Below are 19,474 nucleotides of genomic sequence, written 5' to 3'. Positions count from 1 at the left end.
ACATTTTTTTTGGGGGGAATTTCATATAAAAAAATGTGAAAAATATTGCTATTTTTGCAAAATTGACGCTCTTTTTTTGTTTATAGCGCGTGATCAAAAAATCGCACAGGTGATCAAATACCACCAAAAGAAAGCTCTGTTTGTGGGAAAAAAAGGACGCCAAATTTGTTTAGGTACAGCGTAGCACGACCGCGCAATTGTCCGTTAAACTCACGCAGTGCCGAATCGCAAAATACCCCCTGGTCGAAATGGGGGTAAAATCTTCCGGGGCTTAAGTGGTTAAGTTAGCCAGCAAAAATGGCAGCCACTCAAATCAACTAATTATACTAAACTGCGCTGTGAATACCCTAAATCCCACAATAACCAATTTAGCCAGCTGCTAACAGAAATCACACTCCCCAGTGCTCCTCAGTTAAGCAAAACAAATCTATAAGATGAGATTTTTTACAATAAATGTGATGTAATCAAATTCTTAATAGTGACACTTGAAAAAGAAAAAAAAAAAAAACATTGTAAAATAAAACCTCAAAGTGCAATCAGTGAAACTAAAGTCCAATAAAATAAAGTCCTGACTATTCCACTACATGTTCAATGTGTTCACAACAATTTGGAGCCTTACTGGAATCTTTTGACCTTTTTAATTTTAGGTAGGTCTGGAACACTTTTTCCCAAAGGGGTAAGTATGTCCAATGTGTAATGTACATCTTTACCCTATGACCCAAACAATAATTCATACTTGCCTATAAAATCCATTTCTTGAAGTACATCACGGGACACAGCCATAAATCATAGCATATGGGTTATATAGCCACCAATAGGTGAAGGACACTGACAACCAATTAGAATTGATGATCCCCTATATAACCCCTCCCACACAGGAAGTACCTCAGTTTTGTAGCAAGCAATTAAAGACCCCATAGAAGAGGGGAGGGACCTCTGTGTCCCATGATTTACTTCAAGAAATGGATTTTACAGGTAAGTATGAATTAAAAATCCATTTTCTCTTACGTCCTCCGACAGTCGCCGCCTCTTCATATTCGTCACAATGGGGTAATTGACCTTTGCTCCGTAGGAGTAGCTAGGCAACAGAATATGTCAATATTAAAGCTTTTAACATATCCCACCCCCGGGGGGTGGTCCCCTCAGTTAATACCCTCCTACTTCCTGTTTCCATACCTCAGTTTCATTGTCTAGCTTTCAGGAGTGGCTGGATGTTTCTATGCTGGGACATTTTGTCTCAGCCTTTATCTTCTTTTTTTGATTTTATTTGAGTTTTTTTCTCTCTCTTTACCTAGCTGTTACTTTTGTCAGCATTAGTTCTTCTGATGAAGAGGATCGTGCGGGCTCGGTCTCGGGCTGGCCCCCCTGGACGCAGGTTGTGGGCCAGTGGCTTCCCAGCCTGCCATCCAGCGTTCAGTCAGGTATTTTTCCTGGCATATGTGAACGACCCATCCCTGTTCGCTGCAGGGATGCTATGGTGAGGTGGCTACCTCACTGGACGCCATGCGGTTTCACACCGCATTTCTACTGCGTCCTGGCTGCGACTCTCCCTGTCCCATGTGCAGTGGCTTGATCGCTTGTGCAGGTTCCCCACGCCATTCAGGAGGTAAGTGTAATTTGTGTGGGGACCTGTATGTGTAGTGGGTGTCAGTCTGGGACTGTGTAACCCTGCATGCCTGTTCACACTGTTGGGCTCCCTGTCTGGTTTAATGCTGCTGTGGGCTGCAAGGAGGGGGGCTGTTGTACACTGTTCAGTGTTAATACTGTGAATATCTGTGTGACATGCTGTATGTTATAGGACATAATGTTATACATGTTGGTGCATACATGCGGCGGCCGCTACGGCGGTCCGCCATTTTTATAATAGCTGCAGACGTGTGCTGGCCATATCTATGTGATAGGAGCAGCGTTTTTGGCGCCAAGCGCCGCCATTTTGGCAGCGATCGCTCGGGCCGCATGTCAGCGCTGCATGCTCTGCCTTTGCTAGTCCCTCACCAGCGGCCATGTTTGTGGAGCCTTCCATAGGCTTTATAGGAGCGGTCTGTGTTTAATCACTTCCTTTCCCTGAGCAACAGCGATCGGTGCAGCAGCTGAGTGGTCTCTCCAGGTTTATCTTCCTTATCCCTGTATTCCTTGCCTAAGTTTTGCGTTTATCCCTGTGGGGGTCGGTGTGTGCTTGTGTGCGGTGGGCTGCGCTCGCCGCGCTGTTAAAGGGGCAGTACTCCTTTTCTTCCTAACACACTTTTGGGGGCATGGATTCTCAGGAAAGCAAATTTCCTCTCACCTTAGTGGGGGGCCAGGGGACTGCTGCTGCTTCCCCCGAGGGGGGTGATTTGGCTACTGTTGTGGCTAACCTTGCTGCTCAGGTGCAAATGCTTGTGGCTGCTCAATCCACAAAACGGCCCAGAGTTTCAATTTCCTCTGATTCAGAGGGTGATGGTGATGGGGCTGCTATGGCTGGGGTCTCCTTATCGGGGTCCCGTTCGTCCCTGGACCTCGTAGGGTCTGAAGTGGAGGCTGAGGTTGAAGGGGTTGATAATTCCCCCCCTGGCTCGTCTGAAGAGCTTGCACTCATGGATGACTTGGTTGCTTCTATCAAACAAACACTGCGTTTGCAGGATGAGCCTTGTCCTCCTGCTGTCCTGGCCTCTTATGGGACGCAGCGAAGATGCAAATCATCACAGGTTTTTCCCTGCACTGAGGATTTTCAGCGCGCTGTTAGTGAACAATGGCGCAATATACGGAAGCCTTTTGCTGTGCCAAGTAGGTTCAAGCTGCGTTATCCTTTCTCACCCGCTACTGATGAACGTTGGTGTGTGCCGCCTCCGGTGGATCACGCGGTGGCGGTTTTGAATAAGTCCACTGCGATTCCTGCTGAGGATACCCCGGTGTTCCGGGATGCCACGGACAGGAGGCTGGAGTCTCTTGCCCGTCATACTTATTCGGTTACCGGTTCCATGCTAAAAGCTATTTTTGCTTCTCTTATGGCAGCTCAGGCTGTCGCGGATTGGACGCAGGTACTTAGGCGCGTCCTGGTGGCTGACTCTGCCCCTCCGGCGACGCTGGCTATGGTGGATCAAATCCATCAGGGTGTCATGTATTTGTGTGATACGGACTTGGATATAGTCCCGTTGGCTGCACGTGTGCACAGCGTGGCGGTGTTGTCACGCCGCCTGATTTGGCTGAAGTGTTGGTCTGTGGACCAATCTTCGCGCAAAACCTTGGCTAATCTACCCTATACGGGATCTCGCCTTTTTGGCGAACCCTTGGATACGCTGATAAAAGGGATCACGGGTGGTAAGAGCACGCTCTTACCCCAATCCCACAAGGCTAAGGTTGCTCCGGTTAAGAAGCATGCTTCTTTTCGGCCCTCTCAGGGGTCCTTTCGTGCCTTTCGGTCGCACTATAAGGGCAAGCCCTTCAAAGGTCAAGGCTCCCAAAAGAAGCCGTGGACAGGTAAGCAGAAGTCCGGCCAGTCCGGATCCGCTGCCCATAACAATGCGGCCTGAAGGGGCGCCCTCACCCAGTTCTGGGGTGGGGGGGCGTTTGCTCGGTTTTGTTCAACCCTGGATGGCCCGTGTTCGGGACAGGTGGGTTCAGGAAATCGTTCGATCTGGCTACAAGATCGAGTTTCTCTCTCAGCCGGCGAGCAGATTTTTTCCCTCAAATCTTCAACTGTTTTCGGAGCGCTTGCGGGATCTGCACCTGGCGGTGCGGGACCTGCAAGCTCAGGGAGTGGTGGTTCCGGTGCCTCATCGGGACAGATTTCGGGGGTTCTATTCCAATCTGTTCACCGTGCCCAGGAAGGAGGGCAAGGTGCGTCCAATTCTGGACTTAAAGGCTCTGAACCGCTTTGTGCGGGTTCGCAAGTTCCGCATGGAATCCCTGCGGTCGGTTGGTGGCTGCCCTGGTTCCGGGGGAATTCATGGCCTCCATCGACTTGAAGGATGCGTACCTTCACATTCCAATTTTCGAGGGTCACCAGAGGTACCTTCGATTCGCCATTGCGGAGGATCACTACCAATTCGTGGCGCTACCCTTTGGTCTCGCTTCGGCTCCATGGGTGTTCACCAAGGTGCTTGCACCAGTTCTGGCTTTGTTGAGAGCCCAGGGCATCTCTGTCCTGGGGTATCTGGACGACATTCTGGTTCGGTCTGCGACCAGCCAGGGTCTGGTGAAGGACCTGTCCGTCACGATGCAGACTCTGCAGGAGTTTGGTTGGACGATAAACTTTCCAAAATCGACGCTGTGCCCGTCGGTTCGTATTCCCTACCTGGGAATAATTCTGGACTCGGTCCAGGCGAGGGTCTTCCTCCCGGACGACAAGCTCAGGACTCTTCAGGAAGAAGTCAGGTCCCTCAGGGACGTTCCGTGCTCGTCACTCCGGACGTGCATGCGATGTTTGGGATTGATGGTCTCGGCTTTCGAGGCGATTCCCTTCGCCCAGTTTCACACGCGGGGTCTCCAAGCGGAGATCCTGTCCAGGTGGGACGGGCGACCACAATCTCTGGATCTCCAGATTTCGTTGGGCCATCGCACCAGAAGGGATCTTCTGTGGTGGCTTCAGTCCCCGGCGGTGTCGGGGGCAAGTCTTTTCGTCCTCTCTCATGGACAGTGGTCACCACGGATGCCAGCCTGTTGGGCTGGGGTGGTGTTCTGGGCGTTCTGTCCGCCCTCGGAGGAGGAATCCTCCCTTCCGATCAACATTCTGGAATTGCGAGCGATAAATCTCTGCCTTCGACGTTAGACGGACAGGCTGCAGGGCCGTCCGGTTCGGGTGCAGACGGACAATGCCACGGCGGTGGCCTACATCAACCACCAAGGGGGCACCAGGAGTGCCCGAGCGGCTCGGGAAGTGGCCGACATTCTGTCTTGGGCCGAGACGCACGTCCCGGCGATAACGGCGGTTCACATTCCGGGGGTGGAGAACTGGCAGGCGGATTATCTGAGTCGCCAGTCCCTGGACCAGGGGTAATGGCCCCTCCACCCGGGTGTCTTCCAGATGTTGTGCGCGAAGTGGGGTCTTCCAGATGTGGACCTGTTCGCGTCTCGTCTGAACAACAAGGTGAAAAGGTTCGTGGCAAGGACGCGCGATCCTCGGGCAGACGCGTCAGACGCGTTGGTAGCTCCGTGGCATCAGTACCGACTGATGTATGCATTTCCACCGATTCAACTGCTGTCCAGGTTCCTTCGCAGGTTGAACTCGGAACCGCACACGGTGATTCTTGTGGTGCCGGACTGGCCTCGCCGGTCCTGGTACGCAGACCTCGTGAATCTGGCGGTCGACGCCCCGTGGCGTCTGCCTCTTCGAGAAGATCTTCTGTCTCAAGGTCCGATATTCCATCCTGCTTTACAGTCGCTGGCTTTGACGGCCTGGCTGTTGAAACCAAGGTCCTGAAGGTTAGGGGTCTCTCCCCTGAGGTCATTCACACTTTGATCAACGCGAGGAAGTCTTCCTCGGGGAAGGTCTATTACCGTACTTGGAAGGCCTATTTTGCCTGGTGTGAGTCCAGGGGGTGTTCCCCTCGCACATACTCGGTGTCTAGGGTGTTGTCCTTCCTTCAAACGGGTGTTGACCAGCGTTTGGCGCTGGCTACGATCAAGGGTCAGGTTTCTGCGCTGGCCGTTCTCTTTCAACGTCCTGTGGCGTCTAACTCCTTGGTTGGCACCTTTGTTCAAGGGGTGCGACATCTGGTCCCTCCTAGGAGGGAACCTCTGCCTCCTTGGGACTTGAATCTTGTTCTGTCCGTGTTACAACATGCTCCTTTTGAAAAGATCAGGGAGATCTCGTTGTCCATGTTGTCCAAGAAGGTTGCTTTTTTGGTGGTGATCACTTCGGCTCGCAGAGTGTCGGAGCTGGCTGCTTTGTCCTGCAGGTCTCCGTATTTGGTCATTCACTTGGATAAGGTGGTCTTGCGACCTAACCCTTCTTTTCTTCCGAAGAGGATTTCGGAATTTCACCTCAATGAGGACATTGTCTTACCTTCGCTCTGCACGAAGCCTAAACATCCGAAGGAGGTGGATTTGCACTCCTTGGATTTTGTTCGGGCGATTAGGGTTTACCTAAAATCGACTGAATCTTTTCGTAAGTCGGATTCTTTATTTGTCCTTCCAGAGGGACCTCGGAAGGGCATGGCGGCGTCGGCTTCTACCATCGCCAAATGGATCAGACAGACCATTGAACAGGCTTATGCTCTGAAGGGACAAGTTCCCCCCCATGCCTGTGAAGATCTACCAGATCTCTGAGTACGTCTTGGGCCTGTCATCATCTGGCTTCTGTGGCCCAGGTGTGTAAGGCGGCGACTTGGTCGTCCGTTCATACCTTCTCAAAGTTCTACAAGGTGGATGTTCAGGCATCGGCAGATGCTTCCTTTGGCCGCAAGGTTCTTAGTGCGGCAGTTCCTTAGGGTCCCTTGTTTTAGACCCTTGGCTGTTTGGGATATGTTTTTTATCCCTAGGTTATTTGTTTTTCCTGGGTTGTTGCTCCTGTTGAGCAAGTTTTTTTCGTGCTGCCCAGCAGGTTTCCTTCCCTTGGTAAGGTTCCTTTCTCTGATGTGGAGACTGCGTTGCCTTAGGCGCGGCTGCGTTTCCCACCCCTCATGTTTGCACTGCTTTGGGATGTCCCCATTGTGACGAATATGAAGAGGCGGCGACTGTCGGAGGACGTAAGAGAAAACGGAATTTTTGTAAAATCTTACCTGTAAAATTCCTTTCTCTGAGTCCTCCGACAGTCGCCGCCCCCGCCCCTCTTTTGGGGTTTGGTTGTATACTCTACTGCTATTCTACTGAAACTGAGGTATGGATACAGGAAGTAGGAGGGTATTGACTGAGGGGACCGCCCCCCGGGGGTGGGATATGTTAAAAGCTTTAATATTGACATATTCTGTTGCCTAGCTACTCCTACGGAGCAAAGGTCAATTACCCCATTGTGACGAATATGAAGAGGCGGCCACTGTCGGAGGACTCAGAGAAAGGAATTTTACAGGTAAGATTTTACAAAAATTCCGTTTTTCTTTTCGTGCATCACTGGACGCAGAGCCATAAATCATAACATACGGGACGTCCCAAAGCAATGCATCTGAGGGGAGGGGGACACCAAGAAATACCGCCATCTAACCCTAAAAGGATTACATCACTGCCTGCAGAACACTGCAGCCAAAAGCAGACTCCTTCTGGGTCCCAACATTCACTCTATAGAAACGAGTGAACGTATGCACTGACGACCAGGTCGCGGCCTTGCAAATCTGAGCTATAGAGGCTTGATGGAGATGTACCCAAAAGGCACCTACTCCTCTGGTAGAATGTGCCTTTACAGGATCAAGTGGGACCTTTCCTACTAAACCATATGCCTGGGTAATAACCTAGCAAATCCAACAAGAAATTGTAGATTTAGATGTTGCCGACCCTTTTCTGGGGCCTTCTGGCAGCACAAACAAGCTCTCGGTCTTACGAATCTGAGCTGTTTCCTGTAAATAAAATTTAAGTGCACGCATTACATTGAGAAAATGCAATAACTTCCTCCTCTGAATGAGGATCTGGAAAAAAGAAGGTAGTTTAATGTCATGATTCAAATGAAAGGCGCACACTACCTTGGGCAAAAAAAATCAGAGTGAGGACGTAAAACCACCCTATCTTGATAAAATATCAAGAGTGGCTCTTTACAGGAAAAAGCAGCTAGTTCCGATACCCTTCTAGCCGAAGTTATTGCACTCAAAAAGACCATTTTTTTTTTTTTGTCAAAAGAACCAGGGGAACCTGCCTCAGAGTTCAAGACTGTTTTTGCAAAACTGCCAATACCAAATTTAGGTCCCAGGGACACAATGATGGCTTCACTGGTGGAAGCAAACGCAATATTCCCCGGACGAAGGTTTGAACCAACGAATGGGAAGCGATCAGTTCCTCGAAAAAAAACGATAGAGCAGAAATCTGCCCTTTAATCATGCTCAGGGCTAATTTCATAGTTACCCCTGCTTGCAGGAAGGATAGAACTCTCCCAATTAATATGTGCGGGGATTCCATTTCCTGGCTTCACACCAGGCAATGTTGGATTTCCAGACCCTGTAATAAATATTTCTAGAGTCTGGCTTCATGGCGTTTATCAGTGTATGAACTGAGGGGCCAGATACACCCTGCTCTTCCAAGATAAGGGCTTTAATAGCCAAGCCGTCAAATTTAGAGACTGTACAGCAGGGTAGAATACCGGACCTTGCGAGAGCAAGTCTGGATGCAGTGAAAGACCCCAAGGCCTCGTCACTGCCAACCTCTGGATTTGTGCATACCAAATCCTCTTTGGTGAAGCCAGAGCTACCAGAATTACTGGTTTCCCCTCTAGCTGGATCCTGCGCAACAGGGAATACACCTCCCAAGGAGTCACCAAAGCATCCACTCTGACTGCGAGTGGATCCCTGGTCCTTGACACAAATCTCTCCAACTTGTTGTTGAACCTGGATGCCAACAGATCTACGTCTGGGACCCCCCTGCGTAGGCAGATCAATTGAAAAATCTGGGGATGTAAGGACCATTCCCCTGGAAACATCTGATGGCTCAAAAATTCTGCCTGCCAGTTCTCTATTCCTGGAATGAACACAGCTGTCAGGCATGGCACAAACTTCTCTGCCCAGGACAGGATGATATCCACCTCTTACTGGGCTGACTGTTTCCTTGTGCCTCCTTGATGGTTGACATAAGCCACGGCCATTGCATTGTCCGATTGCTCCCTGACAGGGTGACCCCAAAGTCTGGGCGTCCAGAATTTCAGAGCCCGACTGACTAGACAAATCTTTTAAAACGTTGATGGGGAGACGACTCTCTACCCAAGACCATTTCCCCTGGACAGTAGCTTCCTGCAGAACTGCTCCCCAGCCGGTGAGACAGGCATCTGTAGTCACTACTTTCCAGGTCACTGGAAGAAAGGATTTCCCCTTCTCTTTCTGGTCAACAACCACCAATTCAGACTCTGTCGTACTCTTGGTAGCGGAGATATGGACCAGTCCAAGGACTGAATTTTTCCATTCCATGGAGACAGAATGTTTTGCAAGGGTCTGGCATGAAATTGAACATAGGGAATTGCCTTGAAAGTGGACACCATCTTCCCCAGTAACATCATGCAAAGGCGTATAGATGGATATCTCAGCCTTACTATAGACCGAACCTGACCCTTCAGGTCTGAGACCCTTCTTGTTGGCAATAATATCTTCGCCTGCACCGTGTCGACAAGACTGGCTGTAATGCTTTAGTATCCAACCCAGACTTTCCAAAAAAATGTACTGTCTGAAGGATATTTCGGCTTAGAGCCGACGCTGATCAGTCTATTAGTAACAGATCGTCCAGATATCCTATTACCGATATCCCTCGGGACCTTAAAATAGCTATACTGGAGCTGGAATCTTTGTGAACACTCTTGGTGCTGTGGCCAACCCCAAGGGCAGGGCCGCAAACTGGCAATTATGGTTTGCATTTGCAAAATGAAGGAACCTTTAATGGGTCTGAAATATAGGCACATGAAGATATTCATCCTTGATGTCTATGGATGCTATAAATTCCTCTCCCTGCAGGGAGGCTATGACTGAACAAATTGATTCCATGAGAAAAAAACGAATGTTTAGAAATTGGTCTGGCGCCAAAGAGATACAAATAGGTCTCACATCCCCGTTTGGTTTGGGGATTATAAATGGGTTTGAGTAAAAACCCTTGAACCTTTCGTTTACTGGAACCTCGGTTATAACCCTCTCAGCTCTCAGCTGGTCCAATGTAGCCCTCTCAGCTGGTCCAATGCTTGAAAGAGAGATCTTTCTTTTAAGGGATCTGTTGGTATACTTGACCTCACAAACCGAGGATGCAGGAACACCCGAAATTCCAGCTTGTATCCCTGTGAAATGGTAGAGACGACCCAGTTGTCCTGAATCAACTCCATCCAGAACTGCACGAGCCTTTCCCCCACCCAGGCAAGTGGGGGTGCCCCTTCACTGAGAGGTCTTAGAGGAAGACTTGGCTGATCTCTGGGCCCAGGGCTTTTTCTGGCCTTGCACCGAAGGCTTGGGTCCGGATGCAGACGGTTAAGGCCGTTGCCACTGCCTGGAATTTGAAACACTGGTATTGTGTGCTGGGGATCTTAACCACTTTACCACTGGAGGATTTTGCTGTCTTACGTCTGGGCCACTTTTTGCAATTCGGCGCTGTGCGACTTTAATAAGAAACAAAATTTACGTCCTTTTTTTCTCACAAACAGAGCTTTCTTTTGGTGGTATTTGATCACCTGTGCGATTTTTTTTACTTTTTGCGCTATAAACAAAAAAAGAGCGTTTATCTTGAAAAAATAACAATATTTTTAACATTTTTATATATGAAATTCCCCCCCCCCCCCCCCCCCCCAAAAATGTAAAAAGCTAATTTTTTTTTAAATTTTTGGCCAATTTGTTTTCTGCTACCTATGTTTGGTAAAAAAAATCAGAATAAGCGTATTTTGATTGATTTGCGCAAAAGTTATTGCGTTTACTAACCAAGGCAAAGATTTCTGTAATTTTTGGTGTTTTTTTTTTTTTTTTAACGCGTAATGGCGGTGATCTGCGATTTTTTTTTTTTTTTTTGCGTGACTGCAACATTGCGGCAGACAGATCGGACCCTTGACTGACATTTTTGACGCTTTTGGGGGTACCAGTGACATTACTGCAGTAATCAGTGCTATATATATGCACGGTTACTGTAAAAATTACATTGGCTGGGAAGGGGTTAATTTTATTGGAGAGGGAGGGGTTAATGTATGCCTGGTGCTTACTAACGTGTGGGGGGGGAGGTGACTGAGTGACACAAGGACAGATCGAGGGTTCAGCTTTGCTGAACCCTGCAATCTGACCCTGCCTGTCACCTAGGAGATCCGCCCGCTCTGTTTACACAAGCGGGCGGATCTCCAAACTAGATTCCCTGACGATCGGGGAAGAGCAGCGGCGGTCGCCGCCGCTCCTCCCCTGACCGACTCCCGCTGTGACTGAAAACTGCGGGAGCGAGCCGCCGAGAGAGGGGAATGTCTGGTGACGTAGACCTACGTCGCCAGGCAATAACGAGCCACTGTGCCGCAGTAGCAGCACAGTGAGCAGTGGGGAAGCGGTTAAAGGAAGGATGCCTGCTCTTCCTGTTTACAGGTAGCAACGTACTCTTCCTTCCCTCCCGAGATCTTTTTGATATACTTATCCAGATCATCACCAAAAAAGAGTTCTCCCTGAAAGGGGAAGCTAGCCAGTAATTTTTTACCTGGTAATTCTGCAGACCAGCTCTTTAACCAAAGGATTCTGTGCATATGCACTGTCATCAGAGCAAACTGTGACATTTTCCTTATGGACTCCGTAAGAGCATCTACTGCAAAACACAAAGTGCGAGGTAGATCTGACAGATCTTCCACAGACTCTGCTTGAGAAGGAACTGTCTTAGCTACTCGCTTTTTGCCGTCTTTCAAAGACTGACCTTTAGACGGATCTTTAAAAACCTGGGCATTATCCACAGGACAGGTTGAATTCTTGTTAACAGAAGAAATGGCTGCATCCAGAGTGGGAATTTTACATCTCTTAGAAAACTTATCCTCCATAGGATATAACCATGAAATCCTTTTAGGAGGATCAAACATCCTATCAGGATGATCCCAATCATTATACACTTCTTGCTCCAAGAGTGGATGTATGGGAAATGACCGAGGACTCTGAGGAGGGCGCAATGAGCCCAGGGAGGAAAGGTTTCAGTTGTCTTTAAGGGTGGAAATTTAAACTCAGCCCGGACCATCTCAGCAAGAGACTGGATAAACAATCTCTGGGATTGAGAGGCTGATGGATTCCTCTGACTCCCCGGAAGTGGAAAATTCAGCTTGACCTCCTTCATCTTTCACATCCTCTGCCCAATCCTGAACGGATTCAGGGGGTGGCTCAGGAGAGGGGGATCTAACCCGCTTCTTTCTCCATGTGATGCTGCAACCATGTCAGCAATCCTCCCATCTAGGCTGGCTAATGCCAAATCATCATTGGTAACATAGGCTGCGGCAGTACATGGAGAATCTACCATGCCTGACAACTGTAATGGCTCAAATTGGCTAGATGCCTCTGTCTTATCAGGAGGAGTAGACAGAGTGGAAGCATGATTAGGACCTTCAAGGCCTGATGGTGGCATCATAGTGCCCTTACAACCTGTGCTCCCTCCAGCCCTTTTTTGGGCAGACATTAATTTATAGCAAGACAAACTTGAGGTACTACCTTCAAAGTGTACTCCAGTTCTGTGCCAAGCTTTTACAGCCTAATGCTCACATCACATTATCCTAAGATACAGGACCTATTTGTGCCAGTAACATACACCCACAGTGACTCACGCAACCCTGCTGCTGCTGCTCTGTGTCCCTTTCAGCCTGTGACAGAGGTTAGTGTGTTGGAGACAGTTCCATTGCAGAACACACCCTTTTATGCATGTGTGGCATGGTGCGTGTCGTCCAGGTGCACGCCAAATCGCGTTCGAACATGCCCACCACGTGGCGTACGCCTGTACTTAAAGGCAAAGATTCCCGCGCGCCTACGCCATGGACATGCTATCAAGGCAGAGACAAATGCCTATGCGCCAGGGCGAATACAACAAACAAATGTGGGTGAAAGCAGTTTAGACTGAATCTTGTTTGTCTCAGCTGATACTTTTAAGTGATCAGCTCAGGATAAGAAACAGTGTAACAATATGCTTTAAAACGTACTTTAAACATACTTTGCACAAACCTGCTACAATTATGTAATTACAAGCAGAAATACACTTGGCACAAGTCTCTGCAATCTTATTAAAGGGAACAGTGCATAAAATATTTACAATTTTGCAATTTTTTAAGGTTTTGTTTGCTGCCTAAATATTTAAAATGGACTCCCCACTCCTGCTGCAGGAAACTGCTATAAGCAAGATCCAATTTTCACCCTGCACGGTGAGCATTGTCTTGAAGTCCTTCAAGGACTGGGTCCCCTATATAAGAGGGGCCACGGCCTTGGACCTGTAGAGCACCCTGCACGGAGCGCCTTTGGGGTTTGGTATTCTAAGGGTCCGGTGCCTAAAAAGGACAGCGTTACAGGCAAAACCTCATATCTGCTTCCCGAGGCTTCATTTTAGTCCATTGACTGCTTTAGATGGATACGATAACTAACCTCTTAGATCCAGTGATCTTTGTTTGGAATATGATAGCTTAACTTTCTTCTTCTTTGAAACCTAACAAACATGTGGAGCACCTCTCCACAGCGACCTTCACCTTTTAGACACTGGTGAAAAAATGGAGGTGCTTCCTGTGTGGGAGGGGTTATATAGGGAGTCGTCAATTTTGATTGGTTGCCAGTGTCCTTCACCTATAGGTGGCTATATAACCCATATGTTATGTTTATGGCACAGTGTCCTATGATGTACAAAAGAAAGATCCTTTACCAATTTATCACTCTACTCTCTGGCGATCTGATTATGTCAATAATTTTGAATGTCAAAGCGGTACATTGTTTTGCATGTAAATCTGTTGTTTTATATTGTAGGCCTCTAATTCTTAGGAATAAAAAAGTAAAAGGGAATAAAAATGTATTCATAAAAATAAAAGGAATAAAACCATAAACGTGCAGGCAGGGCACTGGACAAAGCACTAGGCACAAAACGGAGGTGAAATGGTTTGATACAGTAATGTAATCCTAACAGATTATAATGTATCATGTCGCGTTTTTTTTTTTAATTTCCCGCCTGGTTCTGCCCCCCTGCGTCACATCGCTCGCAGGGAAGGGAACCCGGAAGACTGCTGCCGGCATCGGACAGAGGACACAGCGGGAGGACAGCAAGGGATCTTAGGGACAAGGTAAGTTTCACTACAGGGTAACCTCGAGTGTGGCTTGGGGGTTACCGCTTTTGGTACTGAAAATTAACCCCAAGCCACACTCGGATTACCGCCAGGGAGGTTGAAGCAGTATTAAACCCATAGAACTAAAAATGTAATGAATTACAGCTTACCAATCATTACATGTGGTGTATGCATTAGTTTTCTTTTTATGCTTTTTTCCTCTTTGTTTTTTTACCTGGTGATCTGGCCAGTAATGCCTCCTATTTTAGTGTCCCCACACTGCATGAAGGAGGACAGGGGCACCTTAAACAATAACACCGTCGGTCTGGAGGGGAGTATTGGATATGTTGGCAGATTTAGATACACTGACGAATTTAACCTAAACTCTAGCGAACTCTTTATAAGCAGGTGCAGCTAGTTTTTTTTTTTTTTTCTTTTAATATAAAGGTTTTATATAAATATAAGCTGATCATTGTGAGCACCACATTCTTAGTGGTAAATGGTTTGTTTCAACACTGTAATTGCTACATCTGCAGTGGAGCTTGCTCTAGCTGGATCACCAGGTGAACATAAAGAAAAGAATGCCTTAGAAAGAAAGTTAATGCAGCCATCACATCTAAGAATTGGTAAAGGGCAATATAATAAACGTTTGCTTTCGGGTTTAATAGCCCTTTATTTATTTGGCTCAGAGTACAAGTTAAAAAGAAAACAATATCCCCAAAAGTGCAATATCTTTTAACACCAAAATATAAATGGCAATTGTAAATAAATGGTGAAAATCAACAGAATATCATAAGTAAGGAACAGTAGAAAAATCAGTCAACCGTCCTTCCAATGCACCTATATACTTTTACATGTGAACATATCTAGTGTACCGTACTAACAAACATAAATAACCTATTCAAAATGTATTTATATTCAGAAAAAAACGCAATCAACTCATAAAATGTCCATGTAAAGAGATAAATGATAATCCAGTAGTGTAAGCAGTTACTTCATTCACACGAAGTTCACCCCTGCTCCAATCTGTGCCCAAATAGTGAAATGTTTGTGGGAAGATTTACAATAAACCTCCACCAGCCACATTTATGTGAATTGGCTGCTCACCTTAGGGAATGACCAGATCGCTCAGACAGCGCGTTTTTTCCTTAATCAAATAATGCTCAGTTCCTGTGTATGTCCACCTTATGTAACCTGCCTCACCACTTATGTCCTGTTTGGGACTAGCTGGATGCACTCTTTACACTTCCCGTTTGCTCCGGGTATATAAGAAAAACATTTCATCATGCAATATTTCTAAAAAAAGAATTCCACTTTTTTTTTTTTTTGTATTAAGTATAACACACTACATTTAACACATCTTTAAACAGCACTTTCAGTAGTTAAAGCATAGCTAATCGCTGCATCTCCGCTTTCCAGGCATACGAGACACCAGAAGTGATGTCACTGGCTCTATTTGATGCGTTGCATCACTTGTCATGTGACTTCTGTAGGGATACCTGAAGGATCAGGGTGTGTTCAAATGCTTTCCCAAGCTAAAAATGGCTTTGTTGACGTCTGGTAAAACCGAAAGTGACAAAATCCTTGTTGCTTCTGGTTTCCTATACCAGAGAGATGAGGGATATTTTGGTCCCCGGGACCACCAGCTTCATTCCGGGCTTGCCGGTGGGATGGTAGACCCCAGAGAGATATCGTTGGGGGGAGAGACTACCCCTAACGCCACCTGTAAAAGAAATCCAGCGGCTAGTTAACCATTAGGATGTCTTTTACACACAAGCCAGCCCACCCTGCCCAAAGCAACCTGTGATACATGTTGCACATCCCAGGAGATCTCAGGATAGTCTCTTGGCAATCCGTAATCCGCTCCTAGAATCTGCTGCTTGGAGTAGTTGACGCCTTTTTTAATTTTTAAGATTGACAAGTGAAGTTCCTCTTTAGGCAGCATGTGCTTTTTTGGTTTTCAGAGTGATCTAACCTTACTGAATTTGGCAGAAGTGTTTTTTTTTTTTCTGTTTTTATATGTAACCCTAAGACCCCGTTCACACTGGGGCGACCTGTCAGGCGACCTGGTTGCCTGACAGGTCGCCTGCCATAGAGAAGCTGTGGACCCGTTCTAATAGGAGCGACACAAGTCGCTCCTACTTAGAAAAAGGGTCCGTAGCCACTGAGCACGGTACACAAGACAAGTTCCTGAAACGCTGGTTCTACTGGCATGAATTTAAGTATACTTCAGAATACACGGAGTTGCTTACCCGCTGATGATCGCGGGGTGAGGGTCGGCCGGCCTCCCCCCCCCCCCCCTTTTTTTTTCTCCCCTGACGCCTTCCTTCTTCTCCCTGGTCCCCTTCCCCCTTCTTTTTATTTCTTTGTCTATTTTCCATATCTCCTCCTTCATTCCTTCGATTTTAGGCATACCATCTATATATTTCTTCATCCTCTTTACCGCTTCTAGGAGTTGGCTATTATATTATTGGCTCCTAATCAGGTTGTTTAGTCAGTTTCCTGGAATGATGCAGTGTGACACCCCTCTGAGGGACGTACCGCCAGTGAGCCCTCTGGTGTTTGCCGCGGCATTCCGGGGCGCTTTGGGGGGGCCTCCCTTCCCCGGTAGCCGGCCATGAGATGGATGCCGGTGGGGGGGGGGGTCTCCCTGAATGTGTCCTAAGTATTTATCTGTTCACTATTCAGCTCTAATCTTTTAGGCCGTTGGCTTCACGGAGGGTTTACATTATGTATCTGATATGCTCTATAGACGACTTAGTGCTACGTTGGCACCTTTTGAAATGCTGTCTGAATTGTCTATAATTTGTTATCAGCTCACTATACCTGTAATTTGGTTGTACCTGTTGTTGGTATGTGGTATGCTTGTATGTTTCTTTCTTAATAAAGAATTTTGAAAAAAAAGAAAAAGGGTCCGGAGCTTCTTTGGGGCGACCTGCATTGACTTCAATGATATGAAGTCCGTGCCGGCCGCTCCGAGGTCACGGTGCGAGCTGCGCACCGCGACCTGTGAGGTCGCCCCGGCAAGTAGCGTCGCCCCAGTGTGAACGGGGTCTAAATGTACAACAAAAATATTCTGCTTTGTGCGTTTTATAATTGTGATTTTTGTATCTTTTTATAGTTTCTATCCAATGCAGATGCTTTTCAGAAAGCTTTAAGAGAAGAGGAAAAGAGAAGGCGAAAAGAGGAGAAAAGGAAGGAAATAAGAAAAGGTCCTCGGATAACTCGATCTCGATCAGAGTTATAACACTGAATTAAGCTAATAATGTGGGCATTTGGTTGGTCGTAGTCGTCTTACAGGGTTGGAAGCACATGTGCCAAATCAGTTCCCTGGAAAAGGTTAAGAATTCTGGTGTGTTACAGCACTGAATCCTGAATGTCGCAGAAACAAAATTTCAAAGTATATTATTGTAAAGCATTTATTTATGTAGAAGTATACAATGAATTACTTTTATTTCATCCACAAGTAACAAAACCAGTATGTTTTTTAAAGAAAATCTTTTAGAATCATAACAATGTGGTGTCAGACATGAATCGGTGTCCTCAGCTGACCATAATTTGAATAAAAAGGTCCAAAAGACTTTTCACTAAGAATGAACGGGCGTGAGGAATCTACTCATTCTTGTGATTGTTTACCGTCCAGATTTACAGCAGCGTTTTTATGTTTTTTTATGTTTAGTATTTGATACAGAAGGGGTCATTTGTTTTTTTTTTTTTAGTGTAGAAAAGGAAGCTGACCTTTCACAACATGATGGCATATTTGTGTTTTAATTATAAGGGAAATAAAGAATACTTTTAGCTTTCATGCATGTTTGATTGCTGAGCTGCTGTTCTATAAGGTGACTATAGACATTTGAGATTGCTTACTTGATCTGGCCATTTGTGGTCATTCATTTGTCTGTAAGGCCTCCTAGCTGTGCAGTCATCTCCTGCCAAAGGTATGGAGTGTTTTTTTTTTTTTTTTGTTCCCCTGATCTCAAAATTCTGAGTATCCTAGAAGTTTTTATATCTAAACAAACACTGTAATATTTTACAGTTTGCCAGTCCTTTGATATAGTGACTGCATATGTTTTTTTTTTTTCTGTTTCAGACATTTTTTTTCTCTACGTTGAAATGATAATCCTACAAATAAGCAGCTTTCCTGTTCCTGGGTGGCTATGCTCACTCCTCCACTGTGTTTATCGTGGCAGCTATGGTTGCCCCCCAGGCTGGGTTTTAAATGGGCTTGACTTGGTTCCTCTCCTTTAAACGAAGCATAGGGAAGGTTAGTAGTTTACATAAGAAAGGTATCTCTGGAGGAAGCCATGGTTGTCCGTCAGGCTGCTGTCCTGAATTGGAGTACAAATAGGTTTTCCTCTATTCATCTGCATTAAATGGGTGGAAAGGCATAAGTGGTTTACAGAACATGGCTTAGAAGGTAAACAAGAATATGTTGTGCTTTCAGCTCAGATCATAGAAAGAGACAAGGACACTGTATTTCTGGAAAAATAGGCAGGTACTTTTTAAACTTGGTAAAATGTTTTTAGCCTGAAAAATGAAAAGGAATGCAGCCACTCTGTTCAAGAACTGGTGCACGGCAATATATTACATTTGTTATTAACTTTCGATATCAATTATCCTTTTGGCCTGCATAATAGAAAAACATGTGTGGATTGTGTTTTACCAGCCAAGGATGAAGGGATAATGAAACATTAATCATTTCGTTTTCAGTAAAACCCTTTATAGTGCAAATCCTCATTCTATCCAGGGAGATACAGTAAGCAGATGACAAAACGTCTAATGGGGAGCTTGGAATGTGGCAGGAAGGGGAGGCAAATAGAGCACATTCCCACCCCTGCTGGTTCCTAAGCTCTCTGTTGACAAGTTTGGTTGCTTGTGCAATAAAGAGCCAATAGGGGCATTCTGGACATGAGTGGGGTCTAGTTCAAGGTTGGGGTTTACATTTTACAGGATTAGTCAGATATTTGTACATAAACTGTGTGTCTTTAGATCCACTGACCATTTTGTGGTTTTCAGTGAAGTTAAACTTTGCTTTAGGATTTTTTCATCAAAAGCTTAGTTTGAAATACATGGGTTTAATTTAACTACAGGCACCCCTAGCAATATCCTTAGGCTTGCTGCAAGATTTATTTGCCAGAAAACAATGCCCCTTTATACAATTGTGGGACTTATGTTAATATATAAAATACAGATCTCCCACTTAGCCCTAATGTTTAAAATTTATGAGCAAGTACATTGGAATGTCAGCATCTGTAGAACAGAAACCAGGATCTGCATTAAACTTTGCCAAAATCCTTGTAATGTACAAAGCTGACTTGGAGAGGATTTTGATTCTTACTTTAGCATGTGACACCCTGACTTGTCAAACGCATTTCTTTTAATCTTGCCCATTTATGCATTTAAATTGTGTAGGTACGGTGTTAAATGTAGTTTATTTTCATCTATGATGTCAGTAAATGGTTCTGTGTACTATATACGGGAAAAATTGCTACATGTATCCATGCTCTGGCTATTGAGACCAACCCAACGATTTTCTTAGACTTGTCTGTAAAGCTGACTGCTCAGGTAGACAGTGTTGGATACTATCCAGAGAGGTGGCTGGGCATTTTTTCTACTCTCTCTTGACTGAGTAGTGGGTAAGACCATCAACAAAATACA

General features: G+C 46.1%; 1 protein-coding gene across 1 annotated transcript in view; it reads left to right on the top strand.

Annotated features, from left to right (window-relative positions):
* Window positions 1-17,299, top strand: part of CCDC134 (coiled-coil domain containing 134) — a 109,527-nt gene extending 92,228 nt beyond the window's left edge. Inside the window, exon 7 of the mRNA XM_082265048.1 lies at window positions 16,938-17,299. Within this exon, the coding sequence (XP_082121174.1) occupies window positions 16,938-17,063 (126 nt within the window). The 3' untranslated portion in view covers window positions 17,064-17,299. The remainder of the gene's footprint in view (window positions 1-16,937) is intronic.
* The last annotated feature ends 2,175 nt before the right edge of the window (window positions 17,300-19,474 follow it).

Source organism: Pelophylax lessonae, assembly GCF_965119305.1.
Source record: "Pelophylax lessonae genome assembly, chromosome: 8".
NCBI classification, from domain to species: domain Eukaryota; kingdom Metazoa; phylum Chordata; class Amphibia; order Anura; family Ranidae; genus Pelophylax; species Pelophylax lessonae.
Note: the sequence above shows the minus strand (reverse complement) of the source record. Positions and strands in the feature narration are given on the sequence as shown.